Source organism: Coenobita brevimanus, chromosome 3 (genome assembly GCF_032717465.1).
Source record: "Coenobita brevimanus isolate Jiangsu-jjx chromosome 3, ASM3271746v2, whole genome shotgun sequence".
In the NCBI taxonomy this organism is placed as follows: Eukaryota; Metazoa; Arthropoda; class Malacostraca; order Decapoda; family Coenobitidae; genus Coenobita; species Coenobita brevimanus.
Window position 1 is genome coordinate 9,522,137 of NC_136956.1, and position 25,745 is coordinate 9,547,881.

The 25,745-nt window shown below is 41.6% G+C and overlaps 1 protein-coding gene across 1 annotated transcript in view; it reads left to right on the plus strand.

Annotated features, from left to right (window-relative positions):
- The first annotated feature begins 503 nt into the window (after nucleotides 1-503).
- LOC145394161 (acylcarnitine hydrolase-like) overlaps nucleotides 504-25,745 on the plus strand; it is a 29,521-nt gene continuing 4,279 nt past the window's right edge. Inside the window, exons 1-6 of the mRNA XM_080268144.1 lie at nucleotides 504-686; nucleotides 7,374-7,526; nucleotides 8,361-8,511; nucleotides 9,297-9,482; nucleotides 16,253-16,446; nucleotides 18,240-18,390. Coding sequence (XP_080124270.1) covers nucleotides 504-686; nucleotides 7,374-7,526; nucleotides 8,361-8,511; nucleotides 9,297-9,482; nucleotides 16,253-16,446; nucleotides 18,240-18,390 — 1,018 coding nt within the window. The remainder of the gene's footprint in view (nucleotides 687-7,373; nucleotides 7,527-8,360; nucleotides 8,512-9,296; nucleotides 9,483-16,252; nucleotides 16,447-18,239; nucleotides 18,391-25,745) is intronic.

Sequence of the window (25,745 nt, forward strand, 5' to 3'; positions counted from 1 at the left end):
ATTCTCACCTACTCCTGCACATATACCCCATCCATACTCCCATTCTCTCACACTTTCTCCTCTCCATTTTGTTTCAGTTATTCCACATACATCCACTTTCGCACCCTCAAGCACCTGGACAATCTCTCTCTCTTTCACCTCATCATTCGCTCCCCTTACATTCCACGTTCCGATAACTATGTCCTTTGTCCGGTCCTTGGTCGTCATCGTTTGGTCAGTCCTTGTCCGAGGCTTATCATCATTGATGAAAGTGATAGTAAGTTTGGAGAATGATAAGTGTGATGACAGTAAAATGTGTTTATAACTGATACCTTTCTCTCATTTTTTTTTCTTAGATACGAAATCAAGAGGAGAGTCCTAGTGATGAGATTAATGATGATGATGTTAATAATCACGTAACTGATGGTTTTGGCTGTGATAGGAAGTGGTGGTAAATTTGATAATGACACCCAATAATAATGTCCCTTTCTCGTCTCTCTAACAGATTGTAAGGAGAGTACAAAATGCGAATCCTGCTGCTGCTGGTGGTGGTGGCGGTGCAGGGTGAGGTGGAAGAGGCCCCTGTGGTGAAGACTGAGGGAGGGCTGGTAAAGGGCGTGGTGGAAAGAACCGTGAAAGACGCTCCCTTCTGGTCCTATCGTGCCATTCCCTTCGCCCAGCCTCCTGTCGGTAGCTTAAGGTTTAAGGTAGGTGAGGGTTGATTTTTTTCTTTCCAGAAGATGAACAGAGGATGAAGAAAATGAATGAAAAAAAAATCCAATAAATATTACGTACCTACCGAAGCAGCTACATTTAACGTAATTTATCTTCTAGTATCATTAATAACCTAACCTAGCTTTACTAACCAACCCGACTTAATCCCACCTCTCCGTCAGAGTTACACTACTTCGACTAAGCTAGTGATTCAACAACTAATCAGATCCCATAGTTTACTTAATCTAATCTAACCTAACTTAATTCAACTAAGCAGACATTACCTAATCTATCGTGCCATACTCTTCACTAAGCCTGTCTCAGTAACTCAGGAATCGAGTAAGAAATAGATTTTATTTTTTCAGCTCTCAGTAGATATAATATTAGGTACTGTTACCTGAAAGTGAGGTTGAATATGGTCAGGTTATGTTAGGTTAGGTCAGGAGATAATTATGGTTATGTTAGCTTTGGATAGGTAGGGAAAAAATGATTGGGTTAGGTTAGGGAAGCTACAGTTAGATAGGGTTATGTTAGATTAGGGTAGGTGAGGTAAGGTTTATTATGGTTATGCCAGATTTGATTCGGTAAAGTAAAACAGAACTGAATATGGTTAGGTTACTGAACTGCGATATTAAAAATTAACACCGCAACAACTTGGTCATATGGAAAAAAAAAAAAAAAAAAAAAAAAAAAAATATATATATATATATATATATATATATATATATATATATATATATATATATATATATATAACCTACATGCTGAAACAAAGTAATGTCTGATTCCAAGGATGAATAACAAAAAAATCGAAAACTCTGTTACTATAACATGTGGAGGAGACCCACTTTACAAATAGAAAAATGTCAGTCGGATAGCCAGAGGTTCCTCCAAGCTTGGAAGAGAGACTGTACGCCTAATCTGTTCCCTTTTATCTTTGAAACACCTCTGACGCAGGACCCCCAGACTTTGACTCTCGACCAGCAAATGACGGACACTAAGGGGAACACTGCGTTCATCGCAGCATGGCTGAGTCCCACACACATCAGGAATCCATGAGACAGCCGTGAGTGCCCCACGTGAAGCTGAACAACAACCACCTCCAGTCGCCAAGGCATGGAGGGGAGAACTGTCTGTACACCCACCCTCTGAATAATTTCCTTTAATTTTTTATTAAGAACAGCATCCCCCTGCCTTTGCCAACAGGTTCGAATCGCAGACTTCAAGGAAAATGTCACATAAGTAGCAAGAAGGGGGTCGTCAAAAAGGCGCGACTTTAGCTAATGTATCAGACCTCTCATTGCCCTCTGCACCAGCAAGTGCAGAAACCCAACAAAATTGGACTAGCATAACTCACTGCTGAATCAGGAAAAGCCATTCAGGGACGACGAGGACCAGCGGGTGAGGTGAATTAAGAGACTCAAGAGCCAACAGGGCACTTTGAGAGTCACTGAAAATCGTAAAAGAAGCGTCTTCATGTGCTAAAAACTGTTTAAGAGCAAAAGCAACAGCAACAGCAATAATTACTGCAGTAAGAACAAAGGCATCAAGAGGAAGACTTCCTTCCCTCATAAAATCTGGGAACACCACCCCAAATCCGACTCCTGTGTCTAACTTCAAACCATCTGTATATATCGGGACAGTGCCTCTATGAACAGACGAATGTTCCCAAAATAACAGGTGGAGAGTCTGAGCAGAGGCTGAAAACCTGGTACCTTCAAAATCTCTGCAAACGTGCATTTCTGGAAGGAAACGTGGAGCGATCCTTGGGAGTCCAACAAGGTAGACAGGACGGCAGAGAGATCTTAGTCCCCCATCATCTGTCTGATCCTGTACCCAAAGGGATGCGGAGTGCGAGGATGAGAATCATAACACACACACACACACACACAAAAAAAAAAAAAAAAAATTGCTGTGGCACACAAACTGCTGAGATTCTGGCATATGTCTCACACGGTTCCAGCAGCGAATGATTAATGACTTGCGCTCCAGATCTAAGACAGACACTCCAGCCTCCACCAAGCTATGAATCAAGGAGGACCTGAAAGCTCCGGTGGCAAGTCGCACACCAGCATAAAGCACAGGATCGAGAACACAGAGGAGTACATGTCACAGCCAAAGTCTAGAGTATGATATAGATGTAGGAGTGACTTTAGGTCGGCAACCCACGAACTAGGTGAGAGAGTACCCTCAACAGTTTCATTGCATGTTTACAAGATTCCTAAAATTTTCAAAAGCAAATTCCAAGTCAGCCGACAGTCAATCGTTAAGCCAAGAAACATGTCTCCTCCACGCACGGTAGCCGGCTACCACTTAGATATATATCTTGGTCTGTGTGAACTCCCCTTCTTCTACAAAAGTGTATAGTTATGTTTTTGTTCGAAGAAAACGGAAACTCTCTGTCTGCCCAGCTGGCAACCCTATCCAATACTGGCTGCATTCTTCTCTCAACAACAGACATCCAGAAGCCAGCAAACCAAATTGCAAAATCATCCACATAAAAAGAGGAAGACACTCCTTCTGGCAGGGAATGTCATGGCGCTATGTGGTAAATAGACTGAGCAGGTTGCCTGATGTACAGTCGTGGCTATAAATAATCACCTATCCTTCTGTACCCCGTGCCTCAGACTGGCTCCTTTATGCGCGGTACGTCACACGGGAGTAAGAGGGGCTGAGAGGGAGGGGCCAGAGAGAGGAGGGAAAGTGGGTGGGGGGACGAGCTATGGTGCTGGGTGGAGTGAGGGAGGGGAGGGGAGGGAGGGTAGGTAGTGGAGGGAGAATGAAATGCGAAGTTGTGGCCACATAATTTGTCTATTTTCTTTCATTCAGGACATCATATAAAGGAGTTACTATTCGGTAGATAAAGCTACATTACACCTTGTGTAGCGGCATCAGATAACAAGCTTTTGATAGGTGGTGATATCAGGGATTGGCTCGTGAGAGAAGTATACTGACGTGACAGATCAAATATTAGTGAAGAGCCATCGAAACAGTGGACTCAGACTGTCAGCGTGTGGAAACAAGAGAACGAGAGGACACGGGCCCGCCTCCTCCAGCACACCAAGGACAAATGGGAGCTGTTCAGACGAAACCAGCAAACCATCAACCACATTGTTTCCCCGGTGCAGCGAAGCCTGCATGAGGTTTTTAAGGCATGAGGCCACTGGTCTACTTAGGAAGGCGTTCCTGGTTGTTTTGGCTTGACCAGTGTCGGTAAACATTGACAAGGATATATTTTGGGAGTTTGGGTAGGATTTCGTTTCATTTTCCCTCTGACAGATTATGAGAGATACCGTTATCATATCCACCCATGAGCACAGACATCAAATTTATTTACCTTTTCTCCAGTCATTTTAAGTAGCCTTTTCATATAAAGATGTCATTTAATATTTATTGAACTGACATGATGGTGACTGTATAGACGGAACGTATACCACAAGGGTGATCATATTTGCTGTGGACACAGCCATGTCAAAGGTTGCGTATAATATTTAGTTCCAAAAATTAATTACATGTAAGGATAGACGGAACGTATACCACAAGGGTGTCATATTTGCTGTGGACACATCCATGTCAGAGGTTGCATATAATATTTAGTTCTAAAAATTAATTACATGTAAGGGTAGAGGACGTTTCTTACACAAACATTACGGAAGTCAAAGCCATCCAGATTCCATTCTGCGTCTGGAGTCAAAATACACGGATAAACACAAACATCTGGCTCTGCACAAATATTTGATCTGTCACGTCAGTATATTTCTCTCACGACCCAGTCCTTGATATCACCATCTATCTAAAGCTTGTTATCTGACGCCGCTATACAATGTGTAATGCAGCATTATCTACCGAATAGTAACTCCTCTATGTGATGCTCTGAATGAAAGAAAATAGACAAATTATGTGGCCACAACTTCGCATTTCATTTTCTCTCCCCTACCTACCCTCCCTCCCCTCCCTCATTCCACCCAGCACCATAGCTCGTCCCCCCACCCACCTTCCCCTCTCTCTCTGGCCCCTCCTTTTCAGCTCCTCTTACTCCATTGTGACTTGCCGCGCAAAAAGTAGCCAGTCTGAGGCACGGGGTACAGGAGGATAGGTGATTATTTATGGCCACGACTGTACACTATATTCTGTGAAACCCACTTTATGAAGGAGAGAAGAAGTCATTCTTCTCTAGATCAGAAACAAGTCTCACGCTATTTTCTCAAACAATTTGCACACCCAAGCTGTCAAACAAATGAGACAATATTTAGACACATTAGAATGATCCTAACCTGACTTAGGAAACGGAGGTCTATACCCATCTTTCAGTTAGTGGGTAATATACTTGTACCTTCATCCTATTTACTATTATAAAGATCTAGTAAAAACAGCAGAGATTATTACGGAAAATGATGAATGATAGTATAATGAATTGTATCGGGTCCCAGAACAGTCACTAGACTCCTGGAGAGCAAGACGCAGTTGACGGAGAGAAGAGAATGTATTAATAGGTTCCCCTCCAATAGACTGAAAGAAAATACCTAACCTCTCCTGTTGTTGTTGTAATATTCGCCCCGCACTTGTTGGGACACGGGCAAACAAAGAGGCCGTCAGGGAAGAAGCAGGAATAAAGCTCTCCAATGAGAGCGTAGCGGGGACAGCAAACTGGCGAACAAGGGAAAGGCTGCAGAGGCAGGGGAAGGTGCGATGGTTGGTGGTGAGATCGGCTGCCCGATGATCGACGAGGCAGGGCGGGGCTTGGCGATGGATGGTGAGGCCGGCAGCACAATGGTCTAAACGAGGGCAGGGCGGGACGGGAGCCGGGTAGACAGCGTGGCGCCGATGGAGGAGGCGCCGAAGAGCTCAGGTGGAAGCCGCCCCGACGCTGCCCTCGACCCCCACGCCCGTGATGGAAAGGGCGAAAAAGACTCTCCCAGCTCTCCAGCAGCAGCAGGTGGAAGCATAGAGGGGAGGCCCGGTCCTGGTCGTCACAGATGGCACAGCCCCGGTCCATGGTCGTGGCGGAGGGAGGGTTGTCGGCCGGGTAGTCTAGGGCGGAGGAGCCTCGACCTCCTGGTGGGCAGACCAGGGCACTCCCTCAGATCGAAACGACGGGCCGGTCCCTCGGCTGATACGGCTGCTGTGGAGAGCTGGTCCCGCCGGGAGGTCTTGCCGCGACGAGAGATGGGCTGCGAGTGTGCTAAACTCTCCTGTTGACGGAAACAGCTAAATGGCTTGGAGGGATGTGCACGAGAAATATTATAAAAGTGTGGAGTTATTAGGGAGGCGTTGGACACAGAAACTCCCTGAACTCTAAGTGCCGGGGAAGGAGGAGGTGAGTGCTTGCTCGTTATCTTTCTCACTTTCATCCAGACCAGTGTCAAAGAAGTGGACGAGGTGACAGTAGGGACGTAGCATCTGGGTGAGGCGCGACGTGTTTTTCGTAACCCGCCGATAACGAGAACGAGCATTCTCATACGAAATTTTACGAAAGCATCAGAAAACCTAGCAAGCCCTTGTTGATCTACTCTTTGATGCATCTCCATAACAGTAATAATATTATCACTCTGCACGGTGGTCTCCGGTACAGTACAAGCCATCGTCCTTGTATTTTCCACCATCTGTTGCAAAATACATTATCCAGCATATAATACTCTGCCGTTGACGTGAGAATTGGAATTTTTAAAGATAGGTGGAGAGATGTGGAATAAAAAGGATGTCAGATATGTTGGATGGGTGTCAGATGGGATAAGCCAGGATGTCAAGTATGTGGGATAAACCAAGGTAACAAATATGTGCGATAAACCGAGGTGTCAAATATGTGGGATACAGGAGGGTGTCAAATAAATGGGATGAACCGGGGTGTCAAATATGTGGGGTAAACCAGGGTGTCAAAACTGTGGGGTAAACCAGGGTGTCAAAAATGTGGGATAAACCGAGGTGTCAAATATGTGGGATAAACCGCGGTGTCATATACAGTATGTGGGATAAAGGAGGGTGTCAAATATGTCAGTCTTCATCTCATTCGTAGCTCGTAAGTTATGGAAGCTCCCTAACACCACTTCCTAAGTGATTTAATTATGGAAGCTCCCTAACACCTCTTCCTAAGTGATTTATTTTGCTTATTACACCTTGCTATCCCTGTGTTACTCGTAGCTCACAAGGGACCCTCTTCCCTTCAGCTGAGGAAGCTCCCTAACGCCTTTTACTGTGTGATTTATTTTGCTTATTATACCTTGCGATCCCTGTATTACTCTAGCTCACTAGGATCACTCCTTTTATCAGTTAAGGAAGCTCCCTAACACCTCTTCCTAAGTAATTCATTTCGCTTCTTACACCTTGCTATCCCTGCGTTATATGAATCATTCTAATATCTAAGTACTCTAAATATCGTGCAAAACTATTAACTCGCCGTATCCAAAAATAAATCGCTAAGGAAGAGGTTAGGGAGCTTCCTTAACCAACGAGAATACCAGCCAAGAACTTATCACCAGCGTTGATGATGATTGATGATGACAGTGATAATGATGGTGATGATGATGATGGATGATTGATGGTTGATGATGGATGACTGATGATGATGGATGATTGATGACGATGACTGATGATGATAAATGGCTGATGATGATGGATGACAATGACGATGATGATAACAATAATGATGATAATGGTAATGTACTTACTCTTTCTGCTTCCAGCCCCCTGTTGCCAGTCAAGGGTGGCAGGGAGTGAGAGATGGCGCCAAAGACCCCGAAATGTGCATCCAAGCTGCCGTCTTGGACCCGACCGGCAAATTTCCAAAGACAATGGGCTCAGAAGACTGTCTTTACCTCAACGTCTTCACTCCTGTGGTGCGTTTTAATATCAGTAGTGTGGTACCTCTACTGATTTATTTGTCTCTCGTGTACCGTCTTTATGTTCGCTGTGGTATCTTATTTTTATTCGAAACTTGTCGTTGGGTTAAAGACTGACATACACGCTTCTGTTTTATAACTCTTTCATTAACACCAAGATGTTTTTGTTCTGAGTTAAAGGATATTATTCGAACTGGTAGAGATGGATATCGCCCTAATTAACTTCTTCGCTACTAGAGTTAGATTTCCCAAGCTAAATAAACTTGTCTAGATATCGCATGAATGAACTATGTAAAACATAATTTTGCTGAAAAGGTCAAACTGGCACCAAATAATTTATGACTGACAAAAATCTATCTATCAATTACAGCCAAGCACCTTAATCCCATGAGGGGTGGCCACAAACAACTCGCCTCCATGTCACTATGTCCTCTGCCATTTGTCTGTCCTTCCTCCTCCTCACATTCCCCTCTCTCATATATTTCTTCAATTAACTCTCATCCTTGATCTGCCCTTTCCCCTCTCCCCCTCCATCTCACTCATATGCACTCCTCTAGTCAGTCTCTCAATCTCCATCCTCCCCCATATACACTCTACTAGTCAATCTCTCAATCTCCATCCTCCTTACATGGCCAAATCATCTCAGATAATTTCTCTGAACGCTTTAACACTTCCACATCAACACCACAGCGCTCTTTTACTTCCTCATTTATCTGACAGACTTTCCACTGAACTCCCCATTGATGCTCTTTTACTTCCTCATTTGTCTGTATGTCTTTCCATTTCATTCCATTATTTGAGATTAAAGTACTTCTTTTAAAAACATTCCAGGGTGCCAAGGACAGGGCCATAAAACTGCCAGTGATGGTGTATATCCACGGCGGTGCTTTCTTCGGCGGGAGTGCCTCAATGTTCGGTCCCGCAATCCTTCTCGACCATGATATCATCCTGGTGGTGTTGCAGTACCGTGTGGGGGTGATGGGTGAGTGAGTGAAAAAGTAGGACGATCATGAAGAGGGGTGAAAGGCTTGACGTGAGGGAGAGAGGGGAGGAGGCGAGTAAGAAGAGGGATGAGGTGCTGAGTGAGAGATAGAGGGGAAGAAACAGCCTAGATAGGACTAATAGATCTGTTGCTGTCTTCTTTCCTCTGTACTCCTAAGGCTCGTATTCTCCTCGGTTAAGGAGGCTCCCTGTCACCTCTTCCTTAGCTACTTATTTTTTATGTGGGTGGTTACTATTCTTTTTTTATGTCATTTAGGCAGAGAATGGAGATGTTAGAAGGATGTATGTAACAAAGAATGTCAGTATGATGTAATGAGTAAAACAAATCGCTAAAGAAATGGTGTTAGGGAGCTTCTTCAACGGAAGAGAATCAGGCCAAGGTGTTAGGGGCGAACGAGAGATTTTGGCATGAGGGGCAAATAGGACATTGGAAGGTGAATGAGTCAGCTGTGTGGGGTTGGAGATGTGGTGTGAGAGGGAATTGAGATACCAAAGGGGGTGGGAGGGTACAGTAAGATTTAAGAGAGGGGGATTATGATGTGTGAGGGATAAGTGGATAGACGGAGTGAGTGAGATAAGCAGCTGGAGTGTGTGGGTGAGAGGTATAGAGGGTAGATACACAAGGGAGCCGAGGGTATTAACTGCATTAGGATAATTATCAGCTTTTCTAGTACAAATCCTCATCGAGCTATTTTATATTGTATTCTTGCGTCCGGGGGATACTTTATTAACCAGTGATATTGAAAATGTTACTCTTCAAACCAGGGTTCCTATCGACCGAAGACGATGTACTGCCAGGGAACATGGGAATGCTGGATCAGGTGGCAGGGCTACGGTGGGTGCAGGACAACATTCACCACTTCGGGGGCGACGCTTCTGCAGTCACCATTTTCGGGGGAAGTGCTGGTGGGGCCTCTGTCAGCTACCACCTCCTGTCACCACTCACCAAGGGTACGTGACACTCCTTATAACCGTCTGTTTTAGCCCGTCAAGCAGGAATTGTCTCTGGTTGTCAAATCTCCCTCCCCCCCATTCTTTATTTTTTTTGCTTACGAAGAAAATATGTAACTGAAAGAGTACGTCTAACCTGGGTATTTTATTTTAATCTCCGCTGGAGATCTTGTTGACTTGATAGAAGCCTCAAATAGATAATGAAATGTCCAGGTTGGTGCGTTAAGGCAGAATACAATTGTTAGCTCAGCCAGAAGAAAACACCTACGGTAAGTCGACTGTGGGATTTATGGTTAAGTAGAACCACTGAGGGGTTTGTACGAAGGCTGATGTTGGGGATTGATAGTCAACCTTCCATACAGGGTGAGTGGTGCAGTTGTTGTGTCCATAGGCCTATGCTAACTGACCTACATACCCTGATACGGACCAGGAATGCGCTGGTGGTTTGTATGTTAAAGTTATTAGACAATTATTTACATTCTTTTCTGCTCTTCTTTTGCCGATTCCTGCTAAATCAGACCAGCCAAATGCAACGCTGACGACTGAGATTTACAATATAAATTACAATTATTTTTCTTCTGATATAAACGGCGATATTTTCTTATTACATTATGCATAAGGAACGAGGGAAGACTCTGCACTCCTTCCATACTGTATTCATCCAGCCACAGTTCCTATCGGATCGGATTGTATAAAAAGGCTCCTACATACTTGCATGTGTCGGCCTTCGTCACCTAATGGACACATTCCAAGCTGCTCAGTCTCTGACAGCCTCCCTTTTCAGTCCCATATCCCTGGGGTTACATTATATATATATATATATATATATATATATATATATATATATATATATATATATATATATTGTTACATAGCCTATGATTTCATCATCCTTTGTGTAATTTTAACGCACAGTTGCTGCATGTTTGATCACGAGCGTGTTCTGCCTCAGTCCCCCCCTTCTACCGTTATAGTAGAGTAAGTCGTTCTCTCTGTTATTTAGAGCGGGATTTTCAGCCTTTTGTCCCCATGGCTTCATTTGCGCGTCCTTCTTACAAGTTTTATCAGGCTCTCCTGGCCCCTATATAATGAGCTCAGTCTCTGCATCATTGCCACTTAGATCTGCTCCTCATTTTGTTCACATCTCTGTCCTCCCCTGTACAGTTATTATTATTGTGAGTGCTCAAGAAATCTCCAAACATCTAGCAGCTGTGTGTAATTTGAGTATAACTGTTGTATTTTTTTTTTTACTGTATAGCATAAGTTTAATTTGTAGGCCTAGTGAGGTTTTTGTAATTCATGTAGGGATCTTTATGTCCATCAGTTTTAATATTATTTTGTATCTGTAATAATTTATCTGGCATTCACTGAGTATTATCTGGTATCTCATTTTAACAGGGAAGACTTAGATAAATTTACTCTTGCTAATTTCGTGTTAATAGAGGCTATTGCAGTTAACCATATATTTAACCTGTTTATTTGCCATTACATTATCCTTATGAGTCCTGAATGTTTTGTTGTTAGTTTAAGCATTAAACTTTAACTTGTAATTTTACCTAACTCTTTTGTTTTGAACCTGGAACTTTACGGGACAGTAGTGACTCTTCGTATTCTCACTTAAAGTGTACATTATCTTTCTCTGTTCCGTAACATAAATTTGGCGACCTCGCCAGGATATTCAGGATATTATCATAAGGATATTGCTTGATATTTTGTGACTGTTACTTATTCATGATGTCTACTATTAGTACGCTTGATGAAGCCAAAGATTTTTTGTCAAATGTGCAAACAGTGTGTGATATAGAAAACAGAACAAAGAATGAACTTAAGATTGTTGCTCAACAATTGGGATTTGTTGTTCGCTCTCATCAGTCTAAAGATCAAATTGTTGCCATGATTAATGAAAGTTTGTTTAATGTAACTCCTCCAAATGAGCAAACGCAGATTGAATTAGCTAAGTTACAGCTAGCCCTGCAGGAGGCTCGTGTGAAGGAAGCTGAATTTCAAGCACAGGCTAAGGAGGCTGAATTTCAGGCAAAAGCTAAGGAGGCTGAATTTCAGGCAAAAGCTAAGGAGGCTGAGGCACTAGTTGAAATTGCTAGGATTCAGGCGGACCATGAGTATCGCATGAAACAAGGTGGAACTGGATCATCTAGCTCTGATGATTTTGATGTGGCTAAAAATGTTAAACTTGTCCCTCCTTTTAATGAATCTGATTTAACAAAGTATTTTCAGTTGTTTGAGAGGGTAGCTACAGGTTTTAATTGGCCTAAGGAGTATTGGCCAGTACTCCTTCAAACTGTTCTCACCGGTAAAGCTCAAGTAACTTATGCGTCTTTGCCTCAGGATCAGTCTGATAATTATGATGTAGTTAAGAGCTTGATTGTGAAGGCCTAAGAGCTTGTTCCTGAAGCTTATAGAGTAAAATTTAGGACAACTTACAAGCAAGATAAGCAATCCCATGTTGAGTATGCAAAAATCAAAGAAGATTTGTTAGAGCAGTGGTTAAATTCTAAGAATGTGGATTCTGATTTTGACAAATTTAAGCAGATGATTTTGCTGGAGGACTTCAAGAGGTGTATTTATAAAGATGTAAGCCTATATCTTGATGAGAAAAGAATAGATAATTTGTCTGATGCTGCAGTTTTAGCTGATGAGTATGTTGTCACTCACAAGAGATATTCTAGAGAAAAAGGGAAAGCTGAGAGTAAGTACGTTGCCTCTACTCAGAGTACAGGTAACAGGAAAGAGAATAAGGATGATGTTTCTCAGGAAGTAAATACCAGCTTCACCTCTAGATTTCAGAAAAGTAAATGTACTTATTGTAGTAAGCTTGGTCATACTACGAAGAAATGTTTCAGGAGACAGCGTGATGTGAACAAAAAGGAGTCTTTATATATTCAGTCAATTGGTCTAGTGTCCACTCTTGAGAGTTCCCAGAAGAATTCTTTAACTGAGCTAACTGAACCTGCTTTGAGGGGTAACTTAAATTCTCATGATGGAGCTCCTCTTTTGAGCAGTAACGTGGGTGACACTCTCAAGAGTTCATGTGCTAATTTCCTGTCTGATGGTTTTGTCAGTCCTCTGGACAGTAATGACAGGAAATCAGTTCAAATATATCGTGATACAGGTGCTTGCCAATCCCTTATGCTGACCAGTGTTCTAGGCTCTAATGTTAATTCCTCTGATGAAACTGTAATCTTACAAGGTGTAGGGAATAATTACTTCTCTGTCCCTCTGTGCAGAGTGAATTTAGAGTCTGGTTTTGTTAATGGTTCCGTTATGGTTGGGTTGGTTGAGACACTCCCAATGTCAGGTGTAACTTTCTTACTTGGAAATGATATTGGTGGAAGTCAAGTGTGTCCAGCTCCTCAGTTGTCTAGTGAGCCAGTGGCTGCGGCCCAGGATTGTGATGTCCCTGATGTGTTCCCTGCATGTGCTGTCACTAGGGCTAAGTCTAAAGTTACTGGTGATTTAGAGGATAATGATGATGATGATGTTATCCTAGCTGACACTTTTCTTGCTAATTTGGACCACTCACCAGATGAGGCAGTACCCCGTAGTGTTGATAATTTGTCTCGTCAAGAGTTGGTTGAGTTGCAGGTTGCTGACCCTGAGTTGAAAGGTCTAGCTAACTCTGCTTACAGTGAAGAAGAGTCAGCCGGTGCTTCTACTTGTTATTATGTAAAGTCAGGAGTACTTATGAGGAAGTGGAGACCCCCAACAGCATCAGCCGACTGTGAATGGGAGGTTGTACATCAAGTTGTCATCCCTCGTGTTTGTAGGCAGGATATCATTAGAGTGGCTCATGATTCCAGTTTGGCAGGACACCTTGGAGTGAGGAAGACTATGGCACGCATTTTGAAACACTTCTACTGGCCAGGTATCTTCAGGGATGTTTCCTGGTATTGTAAGTCTTGTCACACCTGTCAAGTTGTGGGGAAGTGTAATCAGACCGAGGGGGTTGCACCTCTAGTTCCCATTCCTTCTTTTGAGGCGCCTTTCACCCGTGTGTTGGTGGATATTGTGGGCCCTCTTCCTAAGACTTCTTCAGGATTTTCTTATGTGTTGACCATGATTGATATGGCTACTCGTTATCCTGAAGCCATTCCACTTAGAAACATCTCAGCAAAGAACGTGGTTAAGGAAATGCTAGGGTTCTTCACAAAGTTTGGTCTGCCCAAGGAGGTACAGTCAGACCGGGGAAGTAATTTCATGTCAAACGTTTTCAAGCAGTCTCTGAAAGAGTTGGGCATCACCCAGATCACGTCTTCAGCTTACCATCCCCAGACCCAAGGAGCGTTGGAGAGATATCATCAAACACTCAAATCGATGCTCAAGAAATACTGTTTGGAACATCAGAAAGACTGGGATAAAGGTCTTCCATTCGTTGTGTTTGCCGCAAGAGAATCTCCAAATGAATCACTGGGCTTCTCACCTTTTGAACTACTGTTTGGCCATGAAGTAAGAGGACCCCTTAAGTTACTCAAGGAATGCTGGCTGTCGGAGGAAGATGACGTCAACCTGCTGGAGTATGTGATGAAGTTCAAAGAACGGCTGTCCACTGCTTTACAGCTGGCGAGAGAGAATTTAGGAGCTGCTCAGGAGAAGATGAAGACTTGGTATGATAAGAAGTCCAGGTTACGCCACTTTCAGCCAGGAGATCAAGTTTTGATTCTGCTACCAGTTCATTGGGAACCTCTTCAAGCCAAGTTTAGTGGCCCTTATTTCGTGGAGAAGAAACTCAGTGATGTCAACTTCGTCATCGCCACACCAGATCGTAGAAAGAGCAAGCAACTATGTCACATCAACATGCTAAAGTTGTATCACAGGCGGGACGAAAATAACCCAGTCTGCACTGTAGCTGTTCCACCCGAGTCTGCAAGTGAAGCTCTCCCATGCAGTATGAACCTGAGTGATAGTTTGGGGAAGAATCCTGATATCATGAATGATCTCCAGACTAAGCTTTTTCATCTACCTCCCGAGGAAAGGCAGGAGTTTTCGGCATTACTGCAGGAGTACCCGCAAGTGTTCCGTGCCACTCAAGGAAGAACTACTGTGTTGATGCATGATGTCGAGGTTGGAGACGCAAAGCCAATTAAACTGCCTCCTTACCGTGTGAACCCAGTGAAAGTTCCTCTCATCCAGAAGGAGCTTGGCTACCTGTTGGACCACAAGATGATTGAGCCCTGTCAGTGCGAGTGGAGTTCTCCTGTCACTCTAGTCCCTAAGCCAGGTGGGTCACAGCGGCTTTGCATTGACTACAGACGTGTTAATCAGATAACTAAAACAGACACTTACCCTCTCCCTCGTGTGGAAGATTGCATAGACAAGATCGGAAAGGCTAGGTATATAAGTAAGTTTCATTTGTTAAAGGGATACTGGCAAGTACCAATGACTGAACGTGCTAGGGAGGTCTCATGTTTTGTAACTTTAGGAAAGACATTTGCATGTTCTGTAATGCCATGTACAGATTGTTTTAGAGTAATAAGAAATTTCCTTTGTAAATTTCTTTTTTCTTTGTGGGGAGGTGTTACATAGCCTATGATTTCATCATCCTTTGTGTAATTTTAACGCACAGTTGCTGCATGTTTGATCACGAGCGTGTTCTGCCTCAGTCCCCCCCTTCTACCGTTATAGCAGAGTAAGTCGTTCTCTCTGTTATTCAGAGCGGGATTTTCAGCCTTTTATCCCCATGGCTTCATTTGCGCGTCCTTCTTACAAGTTGTATCAGGCTCTCCTGGCCCCTATATAATGAGCTCAGTCTCTGCATCATTGCCACTTAGATCTGCTCCTCATTTTGTTCACATCTCTGTCCTCCCCTGTACAGTTATTATTATTGTGAGTGCTCAAGAAATCTCCAAACATCTATCAGCTGTGTGTAATTTGAGTATAACTGTTGTATTTTTTCTTATACTGTATAGCATAAGTTTAATTTGTAGGCCTAGTGAGGTTTTTGTAATTCATGTAGGGAACTTTATGTCCATCAGTTTTAATATTATTTTGTATCTGTAATAATTTATCTGGCATTCACTGAGTATTATCTGGTATCTCATTTTAACAGGGCTGATTTAGATAAATTTACTCTTGCTAATTTCGTGTTAATAGAGGCTATTGCATTTAACCATATATTTAACCTGTTTATTTGCCATTACATTATCCTTATGAGTCCTGAATGTTTTGTTGTTAGTTTAAGCATTAAACTTTAACTTGTAATTTTACCTAACTCTTTTGTTTTGAACCTGGAACTTTACGGGACAGTAGTGACTCTTCGTATTCTCACTTAAAGTGTACATTATCTTTCTCTGTTCCGTAACAATATATATATATATATATATATATATATATATATATATATATATATATATATATATATATATATATATATATATATATATATATATATATATATATATATATATATATATATATATATATATATATATATATATATATATATATATATTTTATTGGCCTGTCTCTCGCAACAGTACCCCCAAAGTTCACAACTTCTACACCCATCTCACTCTACCCCTCCTCATCACAGCACCAATACATTCAAGTCCCATCTTTCCTCTCAACTCTCCAACCACAGTCCTAGGCCTCTTCCCCCCCCCATACCTCGCGTTCAATGACGCACTGCACATCCATCAAATCATTGTAATTTCTGTATGTTTAAGCCTACGAATGTCCTCTTCCTTCACTGCCCAGGTCTCGCTATACCACTTATTAGGAGCAGAATTGACTACAGCTTTCCCAATCATCGCCAGGTCTGTTCTCCCGAGCCATAGCCCAGTCTGGGTCCTCCCTCAACCCCTGGGCGCGCGGTGGTTCCTTCAGGCAAATGGCAGAGAGAATTGGACGTGACCTGAGCTGTCCTGACACCACCCACAGCCCTGCCCTCCTGACCTGCCTCCAGAAAGCCCCTGCTCATGACCTGACAGCTTACGTCAATGACATCAGGGTGATGAACTCTTACTCTTGTTACCACGAGGCTATTTTATCCATCTTTCGAGCGATTTCAAGAGCTTTATTATGCACTGGCATGATGGATTCATTTCCCTCTTATTTTAGTTGTACCATTGCATTGTAACACTTTTTGGTCAGTATTCAGGGACACATAGTACTGCAAATCGTGAATGGCTAAGGACAGGATCAAGTCCCCTTCCCTTTTTTAAACTGTTGCAACATTTAGTGTTAGTTTGGGATTAAATAAGCTAAATTTACCAGCAGTTCATTACGATGTTTATAGACATGACAATGATGGCAGTGACAACAGTGATGGAAACAATGATGACAACAATGATGAAATGACGAATACAGCTACATCAGCGAGGATGATAGTAGCAAATGGTGATGATGATGATACGGAAGAAGAGAAATTATGATGATGATATGGAGGAGGAGAAATGATGATGATGATGATAAGGAGGAGAAAGAGAAACGAGGAGGAGAAAGAGAAACGAGGTGGAGAAAGAGAAACGAGGAGGAAGAGGTGGAGGAGAAAAATAATGCTAACATTTACCGCAACAGCAACTACATTAATTATATCAATGATATGTGCGAGTAAGCGTTTTGTGTGTGTGTGTGTGTGTGTGTGTGTGTGTGTGTGTGTGTGTGTGTGTGTGTGTGTGTCCACATTTAAACCCTCTCAGATTTCGAAGTGCCATACATTAAAAGACGCGGAACGACGAGCTGACAGCGATGGTGTAAATTATAACTGCATGCTATAAGTTGTTCGCCAGTCACACGCACTTTTATTCCCAATTTTTCACCAGCCAGTGGGAACCCTCTACAGGTCATACCGCTGGGTGGAATGAGCTGAAATTTCACATGGAGATGCCCGGTATGTCAGAGCAGGTTCATTTATCTATCTATCTATAGCCCGACGCCCTAATCCCGCAAAGGGTGGCCGCAGACAAAACGCCTCCAAGTCACTCTGTCACCCACCATTTGACTCCCCTCCCCCCAACTCACCCCCCCCTCCCTCATATACCTCTCGACTCCATCCCTCCACCTCATCCTCGGTCTACCCCTCCCTCTCCCTCCCTCCACCTCACCTACATACACCCTCTTAGTCAGTCTTTCATTCTCCATCCTCTCCACATGTCCAAACCACCTCAGTGTATTTCTCCTAATCTTTTCAACCACATCCACATCTACCCCACAAAGTTCCTTCACTTCTTCATTCGTCAACCTGTCCCTCCACGTCACTCCACATGCTCCTCTCAAGTAACTCATTTCCACTGCTCTCACTCTTGACTTGTTCCCTTCTTGCAAGGTCCACGCCTCGCATCCATACGTCAGGGTAGGGATCACAATACCATCATGCAGTGACTTCTTAACTTCCATACTCACCTCCCTATTTCTCATCACTGCTTTCAGTGTACCAACAACCTTCCTTCCCTGCTGTACCCTTTCATTTACTTCATCCCCCAAAGTTCCATCCTTACTCATCACACTACCCAAGTACTTGAATGCACTCACATTCTCCATATCCTCACCATCCAACCTCACTGCACACTCTGTGACTTCATTCCTCTCGAACACCATAACTTTACTTTTGTTTACATTAACTTTCAGCTTCCTCCTCCTACACACTGTCCCAAATTCATTCACCAAACCATTCACCATAGCAGGTTCATGCTATGTTAAAATCGAGGGTGAAGACCGGGCCGTTAAGTGCTTGTCTCTGCTATTGTCTCTACTGTTAATGATGATACTGTTGATGATGATTCTGTTGCTCCACCTTTACAGATGTTCGGGATAGACCCTATATTGATGGCGCCTCGGGTGGACGGGGTGTATTTGCCTGAGGAACCTGCTGTCCTTCTGAGGGACGGACGGCACCACCACGTACCCCTCATCACTGGCATCACGGCTCACGAAGGCGCCCTCAACACTGCTCGTTAGTCGTAGTAGTAGTAAGACGAGGAGGAGGAGGAGGAGGAGGAGTTGCCATCCCAGGTTGAACTGCATTGTCAACCTGGTGGACCGCAGGCTCTCTCATTTGTTTTCACCGGTGTCTACTCGGTCATTTTGCAAAATTTTTTGCGGTTCATTGTAAAGCACAGGATGGGTTTAGGAAGCTAAAAATTGCATTGCCAGGTTCGCCAAACGTTTGTCATCACTTTGGTATGAAAAAATTCTATTTTCGAAACCTGAAAAAAATGGTGCTGGGGATGGCCACTGGGTCCGGACTATTTCTGAACTTACAGCCACGTAGGTGCTATACAGGTGGTTGCTAAGCAACGAGTAGTTGCCTAGCAACCAAAACCTTACAGATACAACTAGGTCATAGGCTGGTCATTGTGTCCAGGTTTGGCCGGGATCGGTTACTTCTGAAGGGTAGTAGTGTCTGCCACAATTAAACAAAATAGTAAGAAAAAATACAGGAGAGAAAGAAAATGCGGCTAACAATAAGGGCAGCATGGAGCTGGCAAATAATGCTAATTATTATATGATATTCAGGAAAGTGTGTGTGTGTGTGTGTGTGTGTGTGTGTGTGTGTGTGTGTGTGTGTGTGTGTTCTTACCTAACTGTTCTTACCTAATTGTATTTTTACAGGAATGAGGCAAGCTTGTACTGTCCCATGTTTTGAACCATTTTCATCATACATATCTTTAAATTTATGAATTGTTTTGGCACACTTTATCAGTCGGTAGTGCATTCCACTAATTAACTGCTCTATTTGGGAAACTGAATTTCCCTACGTCTTTATCACCTCTCTTTTTGTACGGTTTTCTGCAGTGTCCTCTTATTGTTGCTTCCCCATAGGTTATATTTACGTCTCTTTTCTCTTCCTGTGATGTATTTATATAACAGAATCATTTCTCCTGTTTTCTATCTCTCCTGTAATGTTGGTAGGTTTAATTTTTTCGAGTTTTTCTCCATAGCTTAGGTCCCTTAAACTTGGTGCCCATATTGCAGCGGCCCTTTGTACCTTTTCAATCTTATCTTTGTGTTTTTTGAGATGAGGATTTCAGATTACTGATGCATACTCCAGATTTGGTCTGATGAATGATGCTATTATCTTTCTCTACATGTCTTCATTTATATATGTGAATGCCACCCTCATATTAGCAAGGAGTGTGCACATGTTTCTTACACTTTCATAATGTGTCAGCCGGTGATAGTCTGTTATTGATAATCACTCCTAAATCCTTTTCCCTTTCTGATGTGTGTAGGGTTGGCCTTCCTAACTTATAGTCCTTGTCTGGTCTTTTTTCACTTTTACCAAATTTTATTACATGACATATCTCCACATTGAATTCTATTTGCCATCTATTGCTCCATGCATGAAGCTTATTTAATTCCTCTTGTAGCTCTATGGAAGAGCCTGTGTGTGTAGTTTCCCTTCGTATTTTTGCATCAACCGCAAACACATATAGGTAGCTTCCATTTCCAGTGTTGATGTTTGTGTCATTTATATATGCTAAAAACATAATTAATGCCAGCACCGACCCCTGTGGAACTCCACTTGTCACTTCTCTCCATGATGAGTAATTTACCCTTAGTATTGTTCTCATTTCCCCTTTACTGAGAAAATATTGCATCCAATCGTACAGATTACCCTGGATTCCTCCTTGATTGTACAGTTCCCATAAAAGTCTTTTGTGTGGTAGTCTGTCAAATGCCTTCTTGAAATCTAAATATATGCTGTCTACCCAGCCATCTCTTTTCTGTATTATTTCAGCAATTCTGTCATAGTATAGTAACTTAATAGGTTAGTGACACATGATTTTCCCTTTCTAAAACCAAATTGTCTTTCGCTTATCATATTGTGTTTCTCCATGTGATTTACCCAAATTCTTTTTATCAGTTTTTCTAACATCTTGCCTACGACACTGGTCGGTGATACTGGTTGGTATTTAAGTGGATTTTGTCTATTTACGTACTTGAAAAGGGGTACAATGTTTGCTTTCATCCCCATATCAGGCAGTATTCCATGTCTTAAGGATTCTCTGAATATTAAATGTATTGGACTGCTCAGCTCTTTAGCACATTCATGTAAATACCCAACACGGTATCTCGTCAGGGCCATTGGCTTTTCCTCTGTCTAATTTCCTCATCTCTTCCTGGACCTCTTGTTTCGTTATACGTTTATTTGTTAATATGTGTGGGCATGCTTGTACGTTTTCATCTCTCGCAAATCTACTTGCTTCAGTAAAAATTGACTTGAAATTTTTGTTTAGTACGTCACAAATATCTTCTTCATTGATGAAGATTTTCCCCTCATCTATGATGGATTGTATTTTATCTTTAACTTTTGCTTTGCTTAATATGTAGCTGTAAAACAACTTTGTTTGCTCAGTACTTTTATTTATAATGTCTTCCTCAAACTGCATTTGAACTTCTCTCCTTATCTTTGTAAAATCTTTTATTGCCTGCTTGTAGTTGTTATTTAATGCTCTCTCGCTTCTACGTTATCTGTATGTGATCCATAGCAAATGTTTTTTTCTCTTTTGCATTTTTACAGTCAGTATTAAACCAGTTCTTAATCCTTATTTCCGTGTCTTTGTGCAGTGGGACATAATTAAGGACTTCTGTTTTGTAAAATTCACAGATTTTTATATATATATATATATATATATATATATATATATATATATATATATATATATATATATATATATATATATATATATATATATATATAACATTTTTATCTTGCCCTCTTAGCTCCTTTTCCCAATCTATATCCTTAAAGTACTTCTTTAAGTCATGATAATTGCCCATTTTGTAGTTTAGCCCCTTTTTGTAATTTTCATTACCTCTAACTATGTCATATGCTATCCTGAAATTGTAATCTAGTACTTCATGGTCGCTTTTGCCGAATGGGGGTGTCAGATGATGATGTCAGTTTCATTTTCTTGCCTAGTAAATATGAGATCTAATAATGAGGGGTCTTCTGGTCCTCATTTTCCGGTGTTCTCTTTTACCTGTTGTGTTAGCTAAAATTCCTGTATTTTTTTTTTTTTTTTATGCGAGGAAGAAGGAACCAAAGGCCATGAGCCCGCAGTAACAGTTCCCTCCAAGAGAAAAACAAAATACAATATAGAGCCAAATTCAAGATCCGATCATTTTGAGATGCCTGGACACAATGCGTTTGAAAGACTGGAGATCATAGGCAGCAGGAAATACAGACAGAGGGAGACAGTTCCAGAGCTGACCTGTTGCATAAATGAAAGACTGGGAGTAACGGTTAACTCTTGCATTAGAGAGTTGGACAGAAAAAGGATGAGAGTTTGCTGCCAGACGGGTGCTACGCGCCCGTCGTAGAGGTGGAGGAATGCAAGCAGAGAGTTCAGAGGAGCAGTGACCATTAAAGTAGCGATAGAAAAGAGATAAAGATGCAACAGTGCGGCGAAGAGACAGAGGTTGAAGGGAGTCAGTAAGAGGAGGAGAGTTAATGAGACGAAAAGCCTTTGCCTCCACCCTATTGAGAAGAGCTGTATGTGGGGAGCCTCCCCACACATGAGAGTTGTACTCCACACAGGGGCGGATAAAACCTCTGTATAGAGTGAACAATTGTGCAGGGGTGAAGAAAGTGCGGAGTCGGCTTAGCACACCCAATATCTTGGAAGCAGATTTTACAAGAGATGTAATATGATATTTCCAAGATAAGTCCCGAGTAAATGAAACCCCAAGCATGTTCAAGGATGATGCAGGATTAAGCTGAATATTATTAAACATTAGTGGGTATACCTGTGGAAGAATTTGTCGGATTGATAGGTGTAAGAACTGAGTCTTAGATGCATTAAAGACAACCATATTATTTTTACCCCAGTCAGAGATACAAGCCAAATCAGACATTAGGTGTGCCACAGCCTCATCCCTTACTTGTTGAAGTAACTGTTGAGATGGGCGTTGCGGGAATCGAATGGAAAGGTGAAGGGTGGAGTCGTCAGCGTATGAGTGGATAGGGTTAGATGTACAGCTTAGAAGATCATTGATGAATAAAAGGAAGAGAGTTGGTGATAGGACAGAGCCCTGAGGAACACCACTGTTGATAGATATAGGAGAAGAACGATGGCCGTCTACAACAGCGGCTATAGAACGACCAGAAAGGAAGCTAGCGATGAAGGCACAGATAGAAGGATAGAAACCGTAGGAGGGCAGTTTGGAAATTAAAGATTTATGCCAGACTCGATCGAAAGCCTTTGAGATGTCAAGTGCAATGGCAAAGCTTTCGCCAAAGTCCCGAAAGGGACTGACAACTTTCATGGCTTTTTACATCTATACTATTCCAGTTTATATTTGTATTAAAATCTTCCGTTACAGAAATGTAATTCCTTCAGATTTTTCTTCCATTCTTTATAGTGGGGTTCTTAAACTCTGAATTGTCTTCTGTCAGGTCTTCATATTCACCTCTATCCCATGTGTTTGTCATGGTTGCCATATATATAGATTTGCCACAATTAATATCCCTTCTGATGTACTAATTTCAGCTGTAACTAATTCTGCTTGTGAGGGTATGTCTATTACTATCTCTTTTTCTTGGAATCTTTTCTCTGTTAGTATCATAACTCCTCCTTTTTCTAAATTTCTGTCTCTTTGCCAAATATTGTATTCTTTCATATTTAAAGAGTCGTTTGATACCATTGGGGTTAATTTTCTTTTTGCTAGACAAATATGAGGCTGATTTTCTGTGATAAAATATTTTATCTCTAATAATTTGGATAGCATTCCACCTATTTTTGAGTACATCAACTTAGCCCTATTGCTCACATATTTGACATTGGTTGAGTCTACTGTCTTGTTCTTATTTAGTCCCTGCTGTTTATGTGCCATTTTTTTTTTACTTGAAATCATACTACCTTGTGAAAAAAAAAAAAAAAAAAAAAATTGCTTCTCTCTTCATCTGATTTTGCATCATTCTTTCTTTATGCTTCTTCCTTCATTTCCTTTAGTTATCCCCATTCCTCCTGAGTTAGGCACCTTTTTATCCACACTTCCTTGTACTCCTATGATTCCTTACGTTTGTTAACATTTATTAAATACTTCCTCTACAGTGCTCACGGTTTGGAAGGTTACTTTCAGAGGCCTTGACTTGTTTCTTTCATACTTCCCTAATCTCTTAACCCATGGATTGCAAGCCACAGTTCAGGCTGGGTAGCGTCACGTTACTAGCCACAGCTGAGACTGTGCTGGCCGTGCATCACCGTAAACAACTCGACCCCTACGCAAACTTACGCATCGCCCTACGCAAAGACGAAGAGAGAGAATTTTTTTTCTTTTCACCAGACGAAGCCCTGGATGTTTATCTTAAAGTTTATAATAAAACAAAAATAATTTTCTTTATTTTTTCATTTTCTCAATACTCCCGTACGTAAACTTACACATGGCCCTAGGTAAAGACGGAGAGAGAGAGAGAGTTTTTTCTTTTTATCAGACGATGCCCTGGATGTTTATCTTCAAGATTATAATTAAAAAAAGAAAAATCCTTCGTTTTTTTGCACACCACGGGGTGAGGTAAAAAAGGGTAAAATTGCGCAATCCACTGGTTAAATTCCTCTACATCTTTCTCACAGATTTCCTCGGATACTGGTTTCAATGTGTTCATTATATTTACCATCTTGTTATCTTTGGTGGGTCTGTTCTTTATTTCTTTTTCGTCTTTACCAGCGATATCTATAGATTTATTAATCCCAGCTGTTTCCTTTATCAGCCTTGGGTTCTTCGTTATGATGTCCATTTCGTACATTTTCTTCCTCAGAATGTCTCCTTCAGCTTGTAGCTCACCTATTGTTGCATCTTTTCTGTTTAATTTCTTTATCAGGTCCTCATTTTTTTTCTTTTTGTTGGTACAGTTCATTCACTGTTTCCTCCAATTCCAGTTTGAAAGTTTCCTCCAGTTTATTTACTTTATCTGCTAATCTACTAAATGTAACCAGTTCCACCAGGTCTGTGTAGTCATCATTTTATTTTATACTGTTTCCCTTCCTCTTACATAGTTGCACTTCTTGAAAGTACACCATCTAATAGAAATATGCTTTTTGCTTACAGTTTAGCATCTCCGTTGTCAGTGCTGGAATTTACCCGGCGCTCGTCTGTTCACCTGATGCAGCGCCTGTCATCTGCTAAAGCCGCGAAGTCGTTAGGGTTCTGATTATTTGATATACTTTCTTTGGACAGCACTGTTCGCTTCTACTGTACTTGATCTACAATCGTCTATAATTTAGCTTAGTATCGAGCCTGACTCATTTTCAGATATACATAGGTATTCTGCAGCTGAGCAAAGCACAGAGCGCAGTGACACGCGTCTGCTATGTCCCGTAGTCCACTAGTGTGTGTGTGTGTGTGTGTGTGTGTGTGTGTGTGTGTGTGAAGTGCCTAGAAACAGCCAACATCATCGAAGTTTAACATTTTCTAAGACGATTATAAAGCCATTCCAGTGCAATCCTTTCTACTAAACTCATGGTACTGTGATGTGACAGTTTTGCTTATGGAGACCTCATGGTTTGAAGGAGCTCTGCTAATTTCATCTGAACTTGGGCCAGATTTTCTTCCTTTTTTGCAGTCTATATCACGTACCTTAGTAGCAGAATGAGATAATTCTACGACCCTACATCTACGCCATAACAGTTATTCGTGACTAGCATCAGTGGTAATCTATTGTTACATCTCAGAATCCAAGATGGAGACAATAATTTGAGGTCATGTTAGAGTGAAAAAAGTATAGAAACATTCTTCCTTAATCTTTTCAGAAGCTTTTTTTTTTTTTTTTTTTTCAAAAGATGAACAGAGGAAGAAAAAAACAAATTAAATAAAAAAAATCTATGTACAAGAATATACTTGTCACCCATTCATTTTAAAAATCTGTAACAGTTGGCCTTAAACTGTTGTAGGTTGAAGTTTGGGAGGAGGAAGGAACTAATCAGGGGAAGAGAGTTCCAAAGAGAAGCGGCCCTGGAGATAAATGAATTAACATATTGTGTGGTGGTCATAAAAAACACACTCAAATTGACAACATCTAGTAGAAAGTGTTGTCCCTCCCCTGAAATAACATAATAATTGAGTGTTGTCATAAAGAATAGAACAAAATTGACAACATTTAGGGGAAAGTGTTGACCCTCCTCAGAGATAACATTATAATCGAGTGATGTATTAAGGAATACATTGAAACTTGACAATATTTAGGAGAAAGTATTGGCCTTACCCAGAGATAACAATGACAACATCTAGGAGAAAGTGTTGTCCCTCCCCAGAGATAAAATTATAATCTAGTGTTGTCATAAACAATGCACCAAAATTTATCAC